The sequence below is a fragment of the Carcharhinus amblyrhynchos genome, chromosome 4, assembly GCF_965287045.1.
Source record: "Carcharhinus amblyrhynchos chromosome 4, sCarAmb.v2.hapA, whole genome shotgun sequence".
NCBI classification, from domain to species: Eukaryota; Metazoa; Chordata; class Chondrichthyes; order Carcharhiniformes; family Carcharhinidae; genus Carcharhinus; species Carcharhinus amblyrhynchos.
This window is the reverse complement of record NC_137327.1, coordinates 24,065,824-24,086,077: the sequence shown is the minus strand read 5'-3', so window position 1 is coordinate 24,086,077 and position 20,254 is coordinate 24,065,824. Positions and strand designations below refer to the sequence as shown.

The 20,254-nt window shown below is 40.4% G+C and overlaps 1 protein-coding gene across 1 annotated transcript in view; it reads left to right on the top strand.

Annotated features, from left to right (window-relative positions):
- The window catches only part of cdh31 (cadherin 31), a 61,372-nt gene extending 50,484 nt beyond the window's left edge, over positions 1-10,888 (top strand). The window contains exons 13-16 of the mRNA XM_080186842.1: positions 4,390-4,614; positions 6,466-6,596; positions 8,589-8,729; positions 8,833-10,888. Coding sequence (XP_080042968.1) covers positions 4,390-4,614; positions 6,466-6,596; positions 8,589-8,729; positions 8,833-9,042 — 707 coding nt within the window. The 3' untranslated portion in view covers positions 9,043-10,888. The remainder of the gene's footprint in view (positions 1-4,389; positions 4,615-6,465; positions 6,597-8,588; positions 8,730-8,832) is intronic.
- Positions 10,889-20,254: the final 9,366 nt, after the last annotated feature.

Below are 20,254 nucleotides of genomic sequence, written 5' to 3'. Positions count from 1 at the left end.
TGGCTGCTTTGCCAAGGCAGCAGAAAGTATAGACAGAGTCAACGGATAGGCGGCTGGTTTGTGTGATGGATTAGGCTACATTCATGACTTTTTGTAGTTTTCTTGTGGTCTTGGACAGAGCAGGAGCTGCACTAAGCTGTGATATAACCAGAAAGAATGTTTTCTATGGTGCATCTGTAAATGTTGGTGAGAATCGCAGCTAACATGCCAAATTTTCTCAATCTTCTGAGAAAGTAGAGATATTGGTGGGCTTTCTTAACTGTAGTGTCAGCATGGGGGAACCAGGACAGGTTGTTGGTGATCTGGCACCTAGAAACTTGAAAGTCAGTGACAATCTCTAGCAGATTTGCTGCTCCTCGTTGAATGGCAGAGCAGGCTTGATGGGCTGAATGGCCTACTTCTGCTCCTGTCTTATGGCCTTATTTTAACCACTGAATGTAAACAAGAGAACCGACCAGTTGATGTCCACCTTTTTCTGATTTGAACTTGACCAACAGAAAATTTACCATCTCAAACCAGATGTAGTCTTTTAGCTTGTCACGGCAACTTACTTGCCTGTCAAGAGCTCTTAGGAATTGAGATTTGAGGAACTGCCACTTACTTGCTTATTCTGGATTCCCTTGGCAATTTTAGAGAGCTGAACCATGCTTCTTTCTGATTGAACCTCTACTGACAGGAAGCTCAATGCTAGGAGTGGATTGGAAAATCCAACCACTCTTGTGTGGAGCCATGCTGCTAGTATTGGGTTTGGAATGGAGGGGTGGAGGATACGTACCTGTGGGATGCTACCTGCAGTTAGGATTTCTGGTTGGATCTTTGGATAGAGATTAGAATCAGAGGTTTACAGCATGGAAACAGACCCTTTAGCCCAACTTGTCCGTGCAGCCCAGCTTTTGCCACTAAGCTAGTCCCAATTGTCCATATATCTCTATACCCATCTTTCCCACATAATTGTCTAAATGCTTTTTAAAAGACAAAATTTTACCTGTCAATGGCAGCTCGTTCCAGACACTCTCCACCTTCTGTGTGAAAAACTTGCCCCTCTGGACTGTTTGTTTCTCTGCTGTCTCACCTTAAACCTATGCCCTCTTGTTTAGACTCCCTACCTTTGGGAAAAGATGTTGACTATCTACCTTTATCTATGCCCCTCATTATTTTATAGATTTCTGTAAGATCACCCCTAAGCCTTCTACTCTCTGAGGATGGGAAAAAAAGATTCAGTCTATCCAGCTCTCCTTATAACTCAAACCATCAAGTTCCAGTAGCATCCTAGTAAATCTTTTCTGCACTCTTTCTAGTTTAATATCCTTTCAATAATAGGGTGACAAGAACTGTACACAGCATTCCAAGTGTGGCCTTACCAACGTCTTGCACAACTTCAAGACGTCCCAACTCCTGTATTCAATATTTTGACCAATGAAAGCAAGCATGCCGAATGCCTTCCTCACCACCCTGTTCACCTGTGACTCCGCTTTCAAAAAGATGTGAGCTTATACTCCTAGATCTTTGTTCTATAACTAGAACATAGAACATTACAGCGCAGAACAGGCCCTTCGGCCCACGATGTTGCGCCGACCAATTAAGAGAAAAGCAATGACCCTCTAACCTAAACCAATCCCTTTCCATCCATAAACCTATCCACGGATCTCTTAAACGCCCCCAAACTAGGTGCATTTACAACTGCAGCAGGCAGGGCATTCCAACCCCTCACCATCCTCTGGGTGAAGAACCTACCTCTGACATCCGTCCTATAACTACCACCCCTTAATTTAAAGCTATGCCCCCTCGTGCTAGCTTTCTCCATCCGAGGAAAAAGGCTATCACTGTCCACCCTATCTAAACCTCTAATCATCTTATACGTTTCAATAAGGTCTCCTCTTAGCCGCCTTCTTTCCAACGAAAACAACCCCAAATCCCTCAGTCTCTCCTCATAGGACCTTCCCTCCATACCAGGCAACATCCTGGTAAACCTCCTCTGCACCCTCTCCAATGCCTCCACATCCTTCCTATAACGTGGGGACCAGAACTGTACACAATACTCCAAGTGCGGCCGCACCAGAGTTTTGTACAGTTGCAACATGACGTTGTGGCTCCTAAATTCAATCCCCCTACCAATAAACGCCAAGACACCGTATGCCTTCCTAATAACCTTATCGACTTGATTTCCAACTTTTAGGAATCTATGCACATATACACCTAGATCCCTCTGTTCGTCAACACTATTCAGAGTCCCACCGTTAGCTCTATACTCTACACATCTGTTATTCCTGCTAAAGTGAATTACCTCACACTTTTCCACATTAAACTCCATCCGCCACCTCTCGGCCCAGCTCTGCAACTTGTCCAAGTCTCTCTGTAAATTATGATACTCCTCTTCACTATCTACCACTCCTCAGACTTTGGTGTCATCAGCAAATTTTCTAATCCATCCTTCTATACCCTCATCCAGATCATTTATAAAAATTACAAACAGCAGTGGCCCCAAAACAGATCCCTGAGGCACACCACTTGTAACCGAACTCCATGACGAATACTTTCCATCAACCACCATCCTCTGTCTTCTATCAGCTAGCCAATTCCTGATCCAATTAACTAAATCACCCTCAATCCCATACATCTGCATTTTCTGCAGAAGCCTTCCATGGTGAACCTTATCAAACGCCTTACTAAAGTCCATATATACCATGTCAACTGCCTTACCCCCATCCACCTCTTTGGTCACTTTTTCAAAAAACTCAATAAGGTTAGTAAGGCACGACCTACCCTTCACAAAACCGTGCTGACTATCTCCAATCAATTCATTACTCTCTAAATAACTATAAATCCTATCCCTAATAATTTTTTCTAATACTTTGCCCACAACAGAAGTAAGACTCACCGGTCTATAATTCCCAGGGAAGTCTCTATTCCCCTTCTTAAACAATGGAACAACATTCGCTATCCTCCAGTCTTCTGGCATTATACCTGTGACCAACGACGACCTGAAGATCAGAGCCAGAGGCTCTGCAATCGCCTCTCTTGCCTCCCGGAGAATCCTAGGGTAAATCCCGTCCGGCCCAGGGGACTTATCTATTTTCAAACCCTCAAGAATATCTAGCACGTTCTCCTTATCTACTGCAATACTATCCAGTTTACAACCCTGTAACCCAGTGTTCTCCACAACTACATTTACGTCTCCCTGCGTGAATACCGAAGAGAAATATTTGTTCAGTGCCTCTCCAATCTCTTCTGGTTCCACACATAACTTCCCACTGCTGTCTCTGACTGGCCCTAATCTTGCCCTAACCAATCTTCTATTCTTAACATATCTAAAGAAAGGATTAAGGAGAATCCTAAGGCTATCAGCCAAAGTCTTCTCGTGTCCTCTTTTAGCTCTTCTTAACTCCCTCTTTAACTCCCTTCTGGCTAATCTATAGCTTTCCAGTGCACTACCTGAGCCCTCAAGCCTCATCCTGACATCAGCCTCCTTTTTCCTTTTAACCAGCGAATCAACTTTTTTAGTGCCCCAAAGCTTTTTTTAGTGCACTCTCCCCCAACACCCTACAATTAACTGAGTAGGTCCTGCCTCAATTCGATCTGCCAAAATACATCACCTCGTGTTTATCTAAATTAAACTCTATCTGCCAGTCATTGGCCCAATTGAACAAGATCCCGTTGCAATCCTTGATAACCTTCTCCACTGTCCACTATTCCACCAATCTTGGTGTCATCTCCAAACTTACTAACCAGGCCTCCTAAATTCTCATCCAAATCATTAATACAAATAAGAGTTGGACCCGGCACTGATCCCTGAAGCACTCTGCTGGTCACGTGCAGGTTAGGTGGACAGGCCATGGGGTGAGAGGGCCTGGGTAAGATACTCTATCAGAGAGCAGGTGCAGACTCGATGTGCTGAATGTGCCCTTCCGCACGTAGGGATTCTACGAACCCATTACCAAAATAGCCATCTGGTTCACTTAGAAACATAGAAAAAAACTACAGCACAAATAGGCCCTTTGGCCCACAAGTTGCGCCGAACATATCCCTACCTACTAGACTTATCTATAACCCTGTATGTTACTAAGTCCCACGTACTCATCCAAAGGTCTCTTAAAAGACTCTATTGAATCCGCCATCCGCCTCCACCACAGTGGGCAGCCAGTTCCACGCACCCACCACCCTCTGAATGAAAAACTTACCACTGACATCTCCTCTGTACAATGACCAATGTACTTAATGTCCTTTAAGGAAGGAAATCTGCCATCCTTACTTGGTATGGCTTTGACTCTTAACTGCCGCTCAATTATAACAATGGGAAACAAATGCAGGTCTTGCTAGCAGCGCCTACACCTCATGGAAAAGTCTGACTAAGAGGCATGAAGCAATATTATATTGATTTTTATTTTTCAGCTGATGTGAAGATGTTACTCCTGAAGAAAGAAGTTGAACCTGGCATATATGAAGTTCCTTTGAAAGTAACAGATAGTGGCCATCCCTCAATGTCTCAGGTCACAGGGCTGCGGGTGGAGGTGTGTGACTGTTACGACAGTGGAGCATGTAAAGAGAGGATGATTGGTGCTTCTTTTGGAATCTCGGGCATTTTGGCCATTCTGGGAGCTATCCTGGCATTGTTGAGTGAGTATCGTTTACACACAATTTGAAACCTTTCCATCTGAAGGATTAACTTACCTGCACGCCAGATATTCAACACACATCTTTGAGTACGCTTGCCATTTGATTCCCAAAAATAAATGTGATTTTTGAGTGTGAATATCGATATGCTATCAAATTACCGCATGAACGTGTTAAGAAATCTGAGAATCACAAGATGCTACATCACAGAACGAGACTGTTTGGCCTATTGTGTCTCCAACTGTCTCATTTTCCTGCCCTGCTTTTTATTTCCTCTTGTATATTTATTCAGTTCCATTTTTAAACGTGTACTGCGCCTGTTTCCACTACCCCCTTCAGGTCACACGTTCCAGGTTGTACGGTCTTGCTGGTCAAGGAAATGAGAATTCCCCAGACCTCATCTCGGCTTCTTTTGACCAGTTATTGGACGTCTATGTCCTTTGGTTGCCAACTCTGTAGCCCACTCAAAGCAGCAATTACTCAATCAAAACCTTTCATTTTGAACATGTATTAAATTTTCCCTCTACCCTGCAGAACAACCCAAGACCTGACTAATATATTTTAGTTATCCCTTTTGATCTTATTTGTCAATGGAAGTAGTAATTAGCATGAGTTTTCATTAATTTTCCCATGTAGAATCTGGTTTGATTTGATTTATTAAAGTCATGTGTTGGGATACAATGAAAATTATTGTTTCTTGTTGAGCAATGCAGACAAAACATTCTGTTCATAGAGTACATAAGGGAGAAGGAAAGGAGAGGGTACAGAGTATGGTGTTACAGTCATAGTTAAGGTACAGAGAAAGATCAACTTATTATGAGGTAGATCCATTCAAAAGTCTGGTAGCAGGGAAGAAGCTGTTCTTGAGTTGGTTGGGACGTGATCTCAGATATCCTGATGGAAAAAGGTGGAAGAGAGTATATTTGGAGTGCGTGGGGTTCTTGATTATGCTGGCTGCTTTTCCAAGGCAACAGGAAGCATTGATGGAGTCAATGGATGAGAGTACAGCCTTGAAGAGACTGCTAATACAGAGACTACTGATCCTTCAAATGAAACTATAATTTGAGGCATGGTCAGCAAGTACAGCGCCTTGGCTTATTTGCAGAGTATTCCCTTTCTCCAAGATCTTCTGAGAACCAAGACATGTATTCAACTATTAGTTATATGTCAAGTACTTGTAACTAATTAAACAGTACCAGAAACTCAGCATTCTTGAATAATTACGATGGTTTGCTGTGGGTCTGTCTCATAGTAACGAGCAGTGCTTTGGAGAGGAGATTGTAGCTTGTGTACTAACATAGTAATTATGAAGAATGGATAGAAGGATTTTAAAGAAATGCTCTTGTGGCTGAGACATCCAGAGTTAGTGTTACAAGTTCACTCCTTGGTCTCCACTGTCAGTCAGAGCAATTGACTTTGGCTCATCAGGAGTTTGAAAAAGAGCAAACAAGATTTATTTACTTAGTGCTTTTCACCATAAAGGTTGGTGGGGTGGGGTGCGGTCCCGAGTGCTTCAGAGGCAATAAGAGCTTTTTTGAACTGTTGTCACCCACGTAACCTCAGAAATGAGTTGGCCGCATCTTATTTTTTTTTTGTAAACATATATCTATTTTTTAAAAGTGGAAAAGACATTGAGGAAAATGTGAAAGGCCACACATTCTGATAACAATCAGTTTGGAAAAAAAAAACCATTTCTGGAAACCAAGCCTTGTGCATTTCCATTGAGTTCGCTTGAGTAAAGTTTACGAGTGTATAAATCTGTGTCTTTCTGGTGCCTGATGCTGGATCCGTGTATTTTTGGAATTGAAGATGCAGCAATTTTAAAAGATCAATAATTTTGTTCTTTTGTTTCAGTCTTGGTGCTGCTGCTCCTGCTATTTGTCAAGAGGAGGCAGAAAGTTAAAAAGGAGCCCCTGTTGCCTGAAGAGGATGTCCGCGACAACATTTACTATTACGATGAAGAAGGCGGTGGAGAGGAAGACCAGGTTAGTATTTGTGTTTAAAACAAACCTTTCAAAATGAATGGTTTACTCTGCATGCTTACATCAGAATCTGGACCTACTCCAGTCTCATGTAGTCTGATTTATATCAGTCCTAAAATGCCAGATACTGAACGCTGCTGCTCTCAGCTGACCTGTATTCTTTCAAATGAAACTACATCATTGAACATAAACCCAGCTGTGAATGATGTGGAAACACTCTAACAATGTAATTGCTTCATCTATAAATGGTCAACTCCATTTGAGCTTGACTAAATGAGCAGACCATTCTAAAGGTTTTGACTCATCTATGTGTCGATTCCAAAATAAGCCATAGATTAGTAATAAAGTTGAAACTTGACTGGTGATAGTGTCCCAAAAGCACAAAACCAAAATCTGATAAGTGAGAAGGTAGGCAAATGAAGAAATTGAAATGCAACTGATTGCCTTTAACAATGAAAATAAATTAATTGTGCTGTGCACAGGCTGTTCTGTAATGCAGAATCTAAAGATAAAGATGAAAGGGCTATCCTACAATGCTCTCTAGTTTCCAGGATGATAAATTTATGATTCACTGAAGTTTATTTTGTAATTTGATTTTCTTTAATTTTTGTGAATATCTTACAAACTTATTTTTAATGAAAATGTTGGACTATGCAAGATCTATAAATACAGGAATGACTGTAAATAGAATGCTGTGACAAAGTTAAATGGGCAGGGAAATTCATGCTTTGGTACCAAATCAACTGAATTTGCTAAATCACTAATTTTATTGAATCTAAATACTAGAATTATCAATGTGCATTTAAAAACATGGGCAGTTCTTCATCCTGCTATTATCCCATTTTTCAAATTGGGCACCAGTGGAACTAAAATAGAGAATGTGCTAGTCCTGACAATTTACAATGGCTTTTGTATCAGTTCTGAGTGAAACATAAAGCCAAAAGAGCAATGTTCACAGCAGTGTTAAGTATCATTCTCAACTTCTCTGAAACTGAGGCAATCCATGTCTCAGGCCTTGGACAACATTCAGGCTTGAGCTGATGAGTGGTACTAATATTCCTGCTGCACAGTGCCAGACAATTCCCATCTCCAGTGAGAGAATTTAACCATCTCCCCATGATATTCAAAAGCTTTACCACTGTTGAATCTCCACCATCAACATCTTGCGCCTCATCGTTGAACAGAACCATAACTAGACTCAGCCATATTAATTCTGTGGCTGCAAGAGCTGGCCAGAGATTGGGAACTGTGCATTGAGTAACTGATCTGATGCTCCAAAGCCTGTTTGCCATCTACAAGGCACAACTCAGGAGTGTAGTGGAATATTTCCATTTGCCTGGTTCGATTCAGTGCTGCTCCAAAAACACTCGAAGCACAACATCATCCAGGACAAAGCAGTGTTCTTGGCTGGCACCCTGTCCACCAATTTAAACATTCACTTGCTCTGCCAGTGATTGCAGTGTGTACCATTTACAAGGTGCACTGAAGCAGCTCATTCAGGCTCCTTTGGCAGTGGGAAATTAGACTCCCCGATGCCTTGTTCTGGATTTCTCCACCAGGCTCCTCACTAATTCTGGTTGGTGTCCGGCTGATTCCAATAATAATTATTGGGATCCTCAGCAATTGGCAGGTAAATCTAGATGGAGCTTTGGCAACATTATTCAGATCATTTGTTGTTTTTCCACCTTACCAGATTTGGGTTTGCAGCTATTGATTTAACACATGATATTTGCTGTTGCTCCTTTCCACTTCAGCCAAAAAATACTCCACCCCTTCAAGATGCGGTTATAGGCTCTAGTTCACAATTTCTCAACTCCAACTTGGATGGCTATCAATTATTGACAATCATCTGGGTTCTACACTGACTCCTGCATGTCCTATCTATTTACTGTAAACAGACCCAAAATGCTATTATTCCCATGTTAAGTAGATAGTGCAAAAACAATTGTCTCCACTTGAAGATTGTATATAACCAGTATTCCACTACTTTGACAGGACTATGACCTCAGCCAGATCCACAGAGGTCTGGATGCAAGACCTGAGGTTGTTCGTAATGATGTGGCTCCACTACACTTGGCACCACAGTATCGGCCACGTCCTGCAAACCCAGATGAGATTGGCAACTTCATTGATGAGGTAAGAGTTCAATCATTCTTAAATATGAAAATCAAAAGTGAATCTTATGACTAGGTCTTTTTTTGTGTGCAGTGTTTAATACCCTTTTTCTCCCCTGTTACAGAACCTGAAGACAGCTGACAATGACCCAACTGCTCCTCCTTACGATTCCCTCTTGGTGTTTGATTACGAGGGTGGTGGTTCAGAGGCAGAGTCTTTGAGCTCACTGAACTCGTCGACAAACTCTGATGTAGACCAGGATTATGACCACTTGAACAACTGGGGCCCACGCTTCAAGAAACTTGCGGAGATGTATGGCGGTGGCGAAGAATGAGAAAGTGACATTAGACAGAGACTTTTTAATCAGTGCACATGCAGTGTGAATGGATCACACGTGATGGCACTATTTGGTGGCAGGATGGGGTCAAACTGAAATTACATTCTAACTGATCTTGCTTCAGTGTTTGAAAGCAAGTTACTAAATTGCCGCTAGGATTTAGGTGAAAATGTGAGTCATTTTGAATTTTGCCTCAATAGCTGTATTTTCAATAGTCCATGACTGGTGCAGTTGAATTTTCCCAAAGTCTAAATGAGCCAAAGGTTATTCAATTTGATGCCCCAGTAGATTTTCTCCCTGGTCCAATCTTCTACTACTGAAATAATCTATATTGCAGCGTTATTTGTTCTTTGACTAAGATTTAATGTGAAGATTTTAGGAATGCTATATCTCTTTAATGTAGTGTTTTAGTTGGATATTATATATTGCTTTTGATTTTTTTATATACAATATTAAATTGATTTCCACCATGTGGTGCGGTGAGTTTGGATGTTTTACTTATGTACTGCTTGCAAAGACATTGTGGAATCTAACTACTACAGCTACTGACCAAAACTGCTAGATGTTGACAGCACATGCATTCTCAGGAAATATTCATTTATGAGCTTTCAGGAAAAGCCAAGCTTTTTAAAAAAATATATATATTATTCCCCCTTTTTTTTTAATCTACATTTTGGATAGTTAAAAAATAAAATTCAAAAGAATAAAGTTGTTCTTTTACACCTTTGCTTGAAGTCTGGTTTTATGATTGAGTTGCTTGACCCAAGTTGAAATTGTGCATGTTGTGAATCGATAGTTTGACTACTGTATAGTTCCGTATTGATTGGGAACTGTTAGTGATGTGCACATTTGAGCAACAATATGCTTCATATGGATTGTGCTACCAATCCATAGTTTTAAATGTTGATGCCAAATAAATTGGTACTGTAATCCCAATTCAGGTTGTAGCTCCAGCATTATATACAATGGAAAGAAAATGTGATATATTTGGAACAGCAATTGGGAATCTTTAAGATTTGAAGAACTCAAATTTTAGATTCTCTGAACTGAAAGACTTTTATGTCAGCATGAAGCTTGCACTAAACGAATGCATGTGGAATCTGGAAAGTTCTCTCTACTATCTCTTTCACCCACTTTCTCCCTTATGCTCCAAATCCCAGTCCCACCTCAAAATCAAGTCTTCAATGCACGTGAAGATTTTTGATAGGAAACTTTAAAGTCAGCATGTGTATGAAAACATGAATCTCATTTTGTGTACTCTTTTATAAGCAACTCAAACTCGGATAGATTCTATTTCCTATTTTTCTACACTCCACACATTTGGATCAGTTTGGTTTTAAACTGAGGTCAGTACTTGAAACTGATGAGCAAATAACTTTTTTTAGCCAATGCATGTTACCTTGTGTTTCAATGGAAAATTATGCCATTTGTTCATTTTTTTTTTTGGACAAGAACTGTCAGCACTGCATACTCGTTGATGTAAAAGTTCCTCGCTGCAGCATGTTTATAATTTTTATCATTTTTGCAAAATTTTGGATATAATTTGATGTGAATTGTCATGTAGAAATGTAGATAGTGTGGAGTGCAGTTTTAGGCATACATCAGTAAGCTTCGATGTTGGTGGAAGGGTTAGATCAATAGTCACTGCTAGTTTTCTACCTGTTCATTTTGTGGATTGAGCGAAAGAAAATAACTCCTGACAATCCAAGTTAGTGCCTTTTTTTTGTGTGCCTTTGCAGTTCACTAAACTGTCCAATGTGCCATCATATCTTTCAATTTATTTTTAATTTGCTGTCTTTGACCATAGGAGTGATATGTTTTTTAAATAAATGTTTATAACACAGCTTTGTTTCTATGGCTGTTCCTTGATTTTGGTCTACCTATTTGGTTCATATTGTTTTTTGCGTTTGAGGAGTAACTTTCAATATTGTGCTGAATTAAATGAACTGAGCTACATAGACCACTGCCACTGCATCATTAACTAACTAGTTCTGTGGTGTCCTTTTTCCTTATTGCGTGTCTTTAATTCTAGCACTTTCTGTAGGGGTTTGACAGAGTGAACTCCTTGAGCAGGCTGAGTAGCAATCAAATTCAGGAACTTGGAATTACAGAATTATTATGGCACAAAAGGAGGCTATTTGGCACATGTCTGCACTGGCTCGCTAAACGAGCATCATGACTTAGTGCCATTCCCCTGCCTTTTCCCCATACTCTTGCACATAAAACAAATAATCATCTAATGCCCTTTTGAATGTGTCAATTGAACCTGCCTCCATCACACTTCCAGGCTGTGCATTCCAGACCTGAGTCACTGTGTCTGTGTGTGTGTGTGTGTGTGTGTGTGTGTGTGTGTGTGTGTGTGTGTGTGTGTGTGTGTGTGTGTGTGTGTGTATAGTATAAAAAAATTTTCTTGCATCACATTTGCTTCTTTTCCAAATGACATTAAATCTGTGCCCCTCTATAAGAAGAAAGTTTTCCCCTATCTATTTTGTCCAGCCTCCTCATGATTTTGAACATCACTATCAAATCTCCTCTGAGCTGCCTTCTCTCCAAGGAGAACAGTGCCAATCAATCCTTCTAAATGAAGTTTCTCATCCTGGAACCATTCTTGTAAACCTCCGCTGCACTCACTCCAATGCGTTCACATCCTTCCAGATAGGAAACCAGAATGGAAGCATTCCCTAGCTTCTCATAGCCAACAATTCAGTTTGCTTCCTGGAGTTAAAAGATCTGAAATGATGGGCTGATGCATTATTAAAACATCATGACCACTCACAGGGGATCTTGTGTATGTCTGCCTGAACCTTGGTTGCACCAGAGCTGAGCATTGATGGAAATAATATTTTGTATTTGAATTTTTAATTTCCTGTTTGCTGCAGCCATGTGTATATTATGTGTGTGCAATCAATATTTCATGTGTGTAGGAAACCATGATGTGGAGATGCCAGTGTTGAATAAGCATAGTAAGAAATCTCAACACTAGGTTAAAGTCCAACAGGTTTATTTGGCAGCAGAAGCTTTTGGAGTCTCGGGCTCCTTCTTCAAACACTCTCACCTGAAGGAGTCAGACTCCAAAAACTTATGCTGCCTAACTAACCAGGGTTGTGAGATTTAATATTATAGGAAACCAACCAGGGGTAAAATTGAGTGCCCACTCATTCTGGCTATTGTCGTCATCATCACAAGGAAACTTTTCTTAACTCCTGAACATTAATTCTGTCACTTGCCTTTATTACATTTATTTCTCTGGTTGAACCAGATTGAGCAGTGGTGACTTTCTCAGTCTCTGGAAATGTGAGGGAGGAAAAATGCTGGTGCCCACAAAATGTGACGGCCTTTGATTGCACTGCTCGTCCAAGAAGTCAGGAGACTGATCCTCTTTCTGCCCATCTTACTGTGGGGTTAGTATCTCCCGTGTAGCTGCCCTGTGCACCTCCAGCCATTTGCAAGTTTTGTTTCCTCCATGGCATGTATTCACTGCTATGGATGATGAATGTCCTCCTCTCCTACTGTTTAAAAACTTCCAGGTGTCTCTCACTTGTTGTATTCTGTTAGAGCTTTCAAAGATCTATATGATGAGGAGAAATTGGTTAAATGTTTGGATCTGACAAAGTTGCTGTTAAAAGCTGAGCATTTATGATTGGATTCCTGTGAAGATATACTTATTTTGCATATAATTAATAACTTAAACAGTGGCTTTGTTGCCCACCTCCCTGTCCTGTTCATTCTGAGCTGCTCATTCACGTCCAGCCAACACTTCTCTGTGAAGCCTTAAAGTCAAGATGTTGGAATAAGGTCATAATTACCTTTCCTTCAGATTTAGTCTGCATGCCAATCCAATCCTGCCTGTTCTTGTCACTTAGCATTAGGCACAGGCAGTCAGTCAGGCTTTTAGTCTGAAAGCTGTGAAGTTGAGCTTCTGCCAGTGTCATGTGTTCAGTGGGTGCAGTTAACTTTTTTGTAAAGATTGGAGAGGCAAAAGTAGGCACATTTAGAAGCTACAAATAGCTAATTCAGGTCAGGGATACTTTATTTTGTTGTTGAATACATGTGGATTTTGGGCAATGTGATCTACTCAGGTAGATCCCATGTCCCTGATGTAGCTATGAGAATGACTTTACTGAATCAAGAGGATGATATTGAAAAGTCAGTGCCCAGTACGATGCACTATTGGTGGATAACATGTTTGGATGTACTGCTACTGCAAATGAGGCATAATAAGTTGACTAAGAATAGTAGTATTTTTAGAAATTTTCATGGAGATTTTCTGAACTTAAATGTTGCAAATGTATAGTTTAATAAATGTGTTAATATCAATAGTTCACGTTTGATCTGGGATAGATAAATCTTCCCTTAATCTGAAATTTCATCCCTGCCCCACACAACTTTAGATATAAATAGAGAAAGCTTTTTTTTTGTTTATTTAGGAATACGATTTCATTTTTCTACCACCCCCACCCCCCCACAACTGTCTTGAAAAAGGACATTGAATCAACAAAAAGAAGGTTCTGTTGAACCAGGAAAACACTTTGAATAGTTGGAATATATTGTGCAGTTTTAGCACTATTTTAGGTGCAGATTAAAAACCATGGCTAAGATGCATTGTGGATTTGTTCAACTATAATGAACACTAAGTGCCTTATTCATGAAGGTTCTTTTCTGATGTCACAAAATGTCATACCTCGTGTGTTAAGCCAGTTGTCAAGAGTCTAAGAATTCATACTCCATACTTTAATATAATATATAGAAGACCTCTTGGCTAATTTTGAAAATTGTATTTTTAAAAAAAATGGACAAAGATTTTAAAAAGCTGACAGCTTTTCTCTAAAGCCATATTAATGACACTGTGGATTTCAGATTCCAAATTCAAAGAGAATTAAAGGAAGACCATCTGTTTTTCAGATGCCAGGCCTAGCAACCAGTTTACCAGTCTGCTAGGACAAAGGACCCTGCACATTTCCTTTTGAATTTTCAATGGTTGGAACATTAATACACTTATATGAAACAATTCTTTACTCTGTAGTCCTTGCCCTGTGAATCTTTATTTCTCTATCCCTACTCAACTGTATGAATACATCATGGCACCTTCCTCCTCTGTTTTGAGTGTGTGCAAATAAACTAACCCTCTGAGTTTATCCTATCTCCAATTTGCTGTGGCATTGTTAATAGAAACTAATCATACCAAAACTGAGGGGTTTGGAAATACTTATAAAGGGGGAAATTAAAATCTAAAGCACTTTTCTGTTTATGGATGGGTGGTGAGAGGAGAAATCAGGGTTGTTTAAATTAAACCCCCTTCTCCTATCTGTACACAGTTCAAGCAAGGGGGGCTGTGATACTTGAACCAATTAGCAATTCAGAGTATGCACATTTCCTAGCAAAGACTACGGCATTGCAATCAGAATCTGGAGGTCTCATTTTTTTTTCCCCCTCTCCCTGACTTGGGTGGCTAGGGGCATTTGGAGCAACCCAACAACTATCCTGGCTGAGATCAACTATTTAGCTCTGAGAAACAAAATTGAGACCACTCTGTGTACTCATCCAGTTTTACACTGCCCACAGCGTACTATCAAGTGTACCGTTGGTGAGCTATCAAGGGATTTTGTTTCAATAAAAGAGCTCATTTCACAACATTAACAGTTTGCACCAAGGTCAATATTGCAAAGGAAAAATACATCCATCACATCAATATTTCATTGAACCCTTTAACCTTCTATTGTCTATTCTGCAGCCTACTCCCAGCACTAGAGGAAAAGGTTTGAGTGGCACAGTTAGTTAAAAGGTAACCTGGGCTTGAATCCAATGCAGAAAAAAAATGTTTAAGGTTTTTTTCTTTTTGTTGGCTGAAAATTGATTTTATTAATTGAGATGGAGCAATCCTAATCCAGTTCCTAAATTATAAATGTACATACAACCTTATTATAATTTTCCAAAAATTGGCATTGATTTAGGAATCCTGCTTGAATACCAATATCATGGGCTGGATGAGAAAATAAGTAAATTAGGTTTAAGTTTTTACTTATTGTCACAAGTAGGCTCACATTAACACTGCAATGAAGTTACTGTGAAAATCCCCTCAAATGTTTGTATTGGTTGTGATGGTTACTGATGAAGTTGATAGTGATAAAGGATCAGGGAATTGTTACACTGTTTTCATTGATCCATGAATGATTCCAGCTGCCAATAAGGTGACAAGAGAATGGAAAAGTCCATAAATAATTCTCAGATCACTTTTGAGAATCTCTTATCTCAATTAGGTTAAAAAAATGTTTTAAGCATAGATTTCTAATGAAATTGACTACAATCCAGATTTAGAATTAGGTTTCATTTGCCACAGAAGAACACACACTTCTTAATGCTTTTAATCTTTCTCTTGAGTGTTCTTGTGGTAGGCTTAGAATGAAAAAGTACATGCTAATTCAGATCTATGCCTTATGCTAGTGTGTGAATTAGAAGCTTTAGCAATTACATACTTTGATCCCAGAGCTCACTGCTGTTTTTAACACAGACGATTCTCCGATTTTCCCTTTCCATTAAGGTATGCAACTGAACTTCATTCAGTGCCCCCCACAATGGCACACCTCAAAATGGGAAATTCCAAGTGCAGGAAATTGCAAATAGACTTAACTCAATGGCGCTTCTAGGTTTAAATTCTATGCTTCTACTTAAGACCAGAAGAAATAGGAACAGGTGAAGGCCATTCAGTCCTTCAATTATTTAATATGACCATGGCTGAACTTACACTCCACTTTTCTGCCTTGTCTCCATAATCCTTAATTTCCTTATTGATTAACAATCTGTCGATCTCAGCCTTAAAAATGTTCAAGAACTCAGCCTCCCACAGCTCCCTGGGGTAAAGAATTCCAAAGATTCACTACTCTTTTAAGAAAAGAAATTCATCCTTAAACCTGTCTGAAATGAATACCCCCCTTATTCTCCGACCTCTGGTCCTACACGTAGAGTGGAAACATCTTCCTAACGTTTATCCTGTCTAACCTCCAGGAATCTTGTATGTTCCTATCATATCTCCTTTCATTCTTATGAACTCCAAGGAGTACAAACCCAACCTGTCTAATATTTCCCCATATATCAGTCATCCTAGTAAACCTCCCCTATACTGCCTCCAAAGATAGTAAAATTTCCCTTAAATAAAGGGACCAAAACTTACACAGTATTCTAAATGTGGCCTCACTAGTACCTTGTACAGTTGTAGCAACACCTCTTCACTTTTATACTCCAGCCTCCTTGAAATAAAAGCATCCCATTTGCCTCTCTTACTACCTTCTATACCTGTATGTCAGCTTTCTGTGTTTCATGAACAAGGACCCTCAAGTGCCCATGTGCTATAGCTTTCTGGAGTTTTTCTCCATTTAAATAATAATCTGCCTTCTCATTCTTTCTTCCAAAATGAACAATCTCACATTTTCTCGGGTTGAATTCCATTTGCCAATTCGCTGCCCACTCACAATATTTCTCTATAAATTATTTATATCGTCCTTACAACATGCCTTCCCTACCACATTTGCATTATCTGCAAATTTGGCCACAGTACACTCTGTTCCTTCCTTCAAATCATTACTATATATTGTGAAGAGCTGCGGTCCCAGTACTGCTCCCTGGTTACTGTCCTCCAACCTGTGAAAGACTCCCTTATCACTAATCGATACTTCCTGTTAGTTAGGCAAGCACCATGAGCTCCAATTTTGTGCAGTAACCTTTTGGGTAGTACCTTATCAAATGCCTTTTTAAAATCCAAATATATAACATATATTGGTTGTTCTCTATCTACTCTGGCTAATACCTCCTCAAAGAATTCTAGTAAATTTGTCAGACATGATTTACCTTACTGAAAACACACTGACTCTGCTTGACCAGATTATAACTTTCCAAATACACTCTTATCCTCTCCTTAATAATCAGTTTCAATATTTTTCCAATAACTGGAGTTACACTAACTGGCCTGTGGTTTCCTGCATTTTGCCTCCTTCTCTTTTTGAACAAGGGTACCACATTGGCAGTTTTCCAATCCTTTGGCACAACTTCAAGATCCAAGAATTTTTTGGAAAATGACTACCAAAGCGGCCACGATTTCTGTAACTACCTCCTTTAAGATCCAGGGTGCAAATCATCAGGCTTGGGGATCTAGTCAGTCTTGAACCACATTAATTTGCCTAAAATTAATTATGTGATGATCATGGTTGTATCTAATTCCTCCCCTGTATTTTGTACTATTTCTGGAATGCTTGTAGTATCCTCTACAGCAAAATTTCTATTTAATTCCTTTGCCATTTCTTTGCTCCCCATAATCATTGTGGGTGTATCCTTGTCACAAAGACTGCTATGCTTCAATAAGATCCCCCTCCTTCTCAAGGGCAAATAAAGATGGGCAATAAATGCCTACCTTGTTAATGGTGTCCAAAAGTAATAAGTGAATGAAAAAAAAGTAAATGCATTCCTGCATAGAATCAGTTACCTAAGGAGACCAGTGGATAAAGTTTGTAATTTTGTATTGAATGCAAGTCTGCTGAGAAGATAAAATGTGGTCGGCAATAACATAATACACCTGATATTTACATGTGTGCATGCCACAGAATCTATTGCCACTGACTGCAACTGTGTCTTGCTTTTACAAATTGTAGGTATGTTTTATTTCTATTAAGAACATAAGAACATAAGAAATAGGAGCAGGAGTAGGCCATCTGGCCCTTCGAGCCTGCCCCGCCATTCAATAAGATCATGGCTGATCTGTCGTGGCTCAGTTCCACATTCCCGCCCTCTCCCCATAACCCTTAATCCCCTCTCTTATCAAAAGCCCATCAACCCTCTTCTTAAAAATATTTAGCGAGGTAGCCTCCACCACTTCAACAGGCAGAGAATTCCAGAGATTCACCACCCTTTGAGTGAAGAAGTTCTTCCTCAGCTCCGTTCTAAACCGCCCCCCCTTTATCTTGAGGCTGTGCCCCCTAGTCCTACTGTCCTTTCTGAGCGGGAAGAGTCTCTCCACCTCTATCCTATCCATCCCATTCATCATCTTATACGTCTCAATGAGATCTCCCCTCATTCTTCTAAACTCTAACGAGTACAAGCCCAGTTTATTCAGCCTCTCCTCATAGCTCAAACCCCTCAGCTCCGGCATCATCCTAGTAAACCTCCTCTGCACTCCCTCCAAGGCCAAAATATCCTTGCGTAAGTACGGCGCCCAAAACTGCACACAGTACTCCAGCTGTGGCCTCACCAGTGCCCTATACAGCCGCAGCAAGACCTCCCTACTTTTATATTCAATCCCCCTCGCTATGAAGGCCAGCATCCCATTCGCCTTCCTGACCACCTGCTGCACCTGCAAGCTGGGTTTTTGCGACTCATGCACAAGGACCCCGAGGTCCCTCTGCACCGTCGCCTGCTGCAGTTTTTCGCCACGTAAGTAATAATTCTTCCTACCATTATTCCTACCAAAGTGGACAACCTCACACTTGCCAACATTAAATTCCATTTGCCAGTTCCTGGCCCATTCGCCCAGCCTATCTAGATCCTTCGCACCCTCCGCACAATTTGCCCTTCCACCAATCTTGGTGTCATCAGCAAATTTCGTCACCATACACTCGGTTCCCTCCTCCAGATCATCTATATAAATGGTAAATAGCTGAGGCCCCAGCACCGACCCCTGAGGCACTCCACTAGTCACCAACCACCAATCCGAATAGCACCCATTGACCCCCATTCTCTGCCTCCTATTTGACAACCAGTCCTCTATCCACGCTAACACCCTACCCCCAACTCCATGTCCCCTGACCTTCTGCAATAACCTCTTGTGAGGTACCTTGTCAAACGCCTTCTGAAAATCAAGAAAGACCACATCCACCGGCTCTCCTCTATCCACTGCCCTAGACACATCCTCATAGAACTCAAGTAAATTTGTCAGACATGACTTCCCCTTAACGAAACCGTGCTGCGTCTGCTCTATCAAGCAATTCCCCTCAAGATGCCTCGCTATTTCCTCCTTGATGACGGATTCTAACATTTTACCTACAACAGACGTTAAACTAACCGGCCTATAATTCCCCGCCTTTTGCCTGGCACCCTTCTTAAACAACGGCGTAACATTAGCCGCTTCCCAATCTTCCGGCACTTCCCCGGAATCCAGCGACGTCTGGAAAATAACCACCAAGGCATCCACTATCACCTCCGCCATTTCTTTCAGAACTCTCGGATGCATTCCATCCGGTCCTGGGGACTTGTCCACAATCAGCCCCTCCAGTCTGTCGAGCTATTAAGATGTGGTAGTATTATCTAGTCTTTTATCCCTGCTCCAAAATGTGGTTTTGTAAAAAGTAGTCCTCATTTATCAAGTCTGCATGCAAATGTTTGAGATGAAATATTTTGCACTGGAGCGGAACACCACCAGATAATGTCACGCTGTTAAGAACTGGAATTTCTCCTAGTAATGAAACTGATGCTTTAGGAAATTTGACTGCCACTGCCCTGTTTCTGAATTAACCTTGGACCCATTTTTCTTGTCATCTTTCCTGGAAATGCTGACTCATGATCAGACATACTGCTGCCAGCTGCCCTTCCTTATTTCAAAGTGATCATTGTGCACGTATCAGTTGGTTATGAATCACACCAAAGTTCAATTTTGACTTCCAGATCCATATAATTTTTTAACAGGGGTCACAATTTAATGGTAAGAAACTCTAAGTAATATATGTATAATCTCTCACCCAGTGAGATTGAAGCCAGCTGTAGTACCTCCTTTTGCTACTCTCACATCCCAGATCAGGTGCTAGCCTCATGGATTTCATGTTCTGAAAGGTTAACACACCTTGTAATCTCATTGCAAAACAATTACTATAAGAATGCAATTGAAATAAATCATATTGGATATTATAAATTATCATATAAATAGTTTTGCAGCTTCATTGGAGACTGTCTTGGCGAACAGAACTAAAGCTAGATGAACAGATAATTGACATGAAAGACTGATATATTACATTTAAACCTTTAAGTGAAAATCTGATTAATCTAATCACTGAAATATCATTGACAAAACAGTCAAAGAAGTCAAAACAACTGAATGGATAATTAAGTGCATGGTTTCTTTGAGAGGTTGAAATGTGAGGACTGAGAGAGACAATTCCAGTCCAGCCAGAGTTCAAAAGCTGAATAAACAGTTCACCACTGTCTTACAGGAATTCAAAACACAGGCTAAACT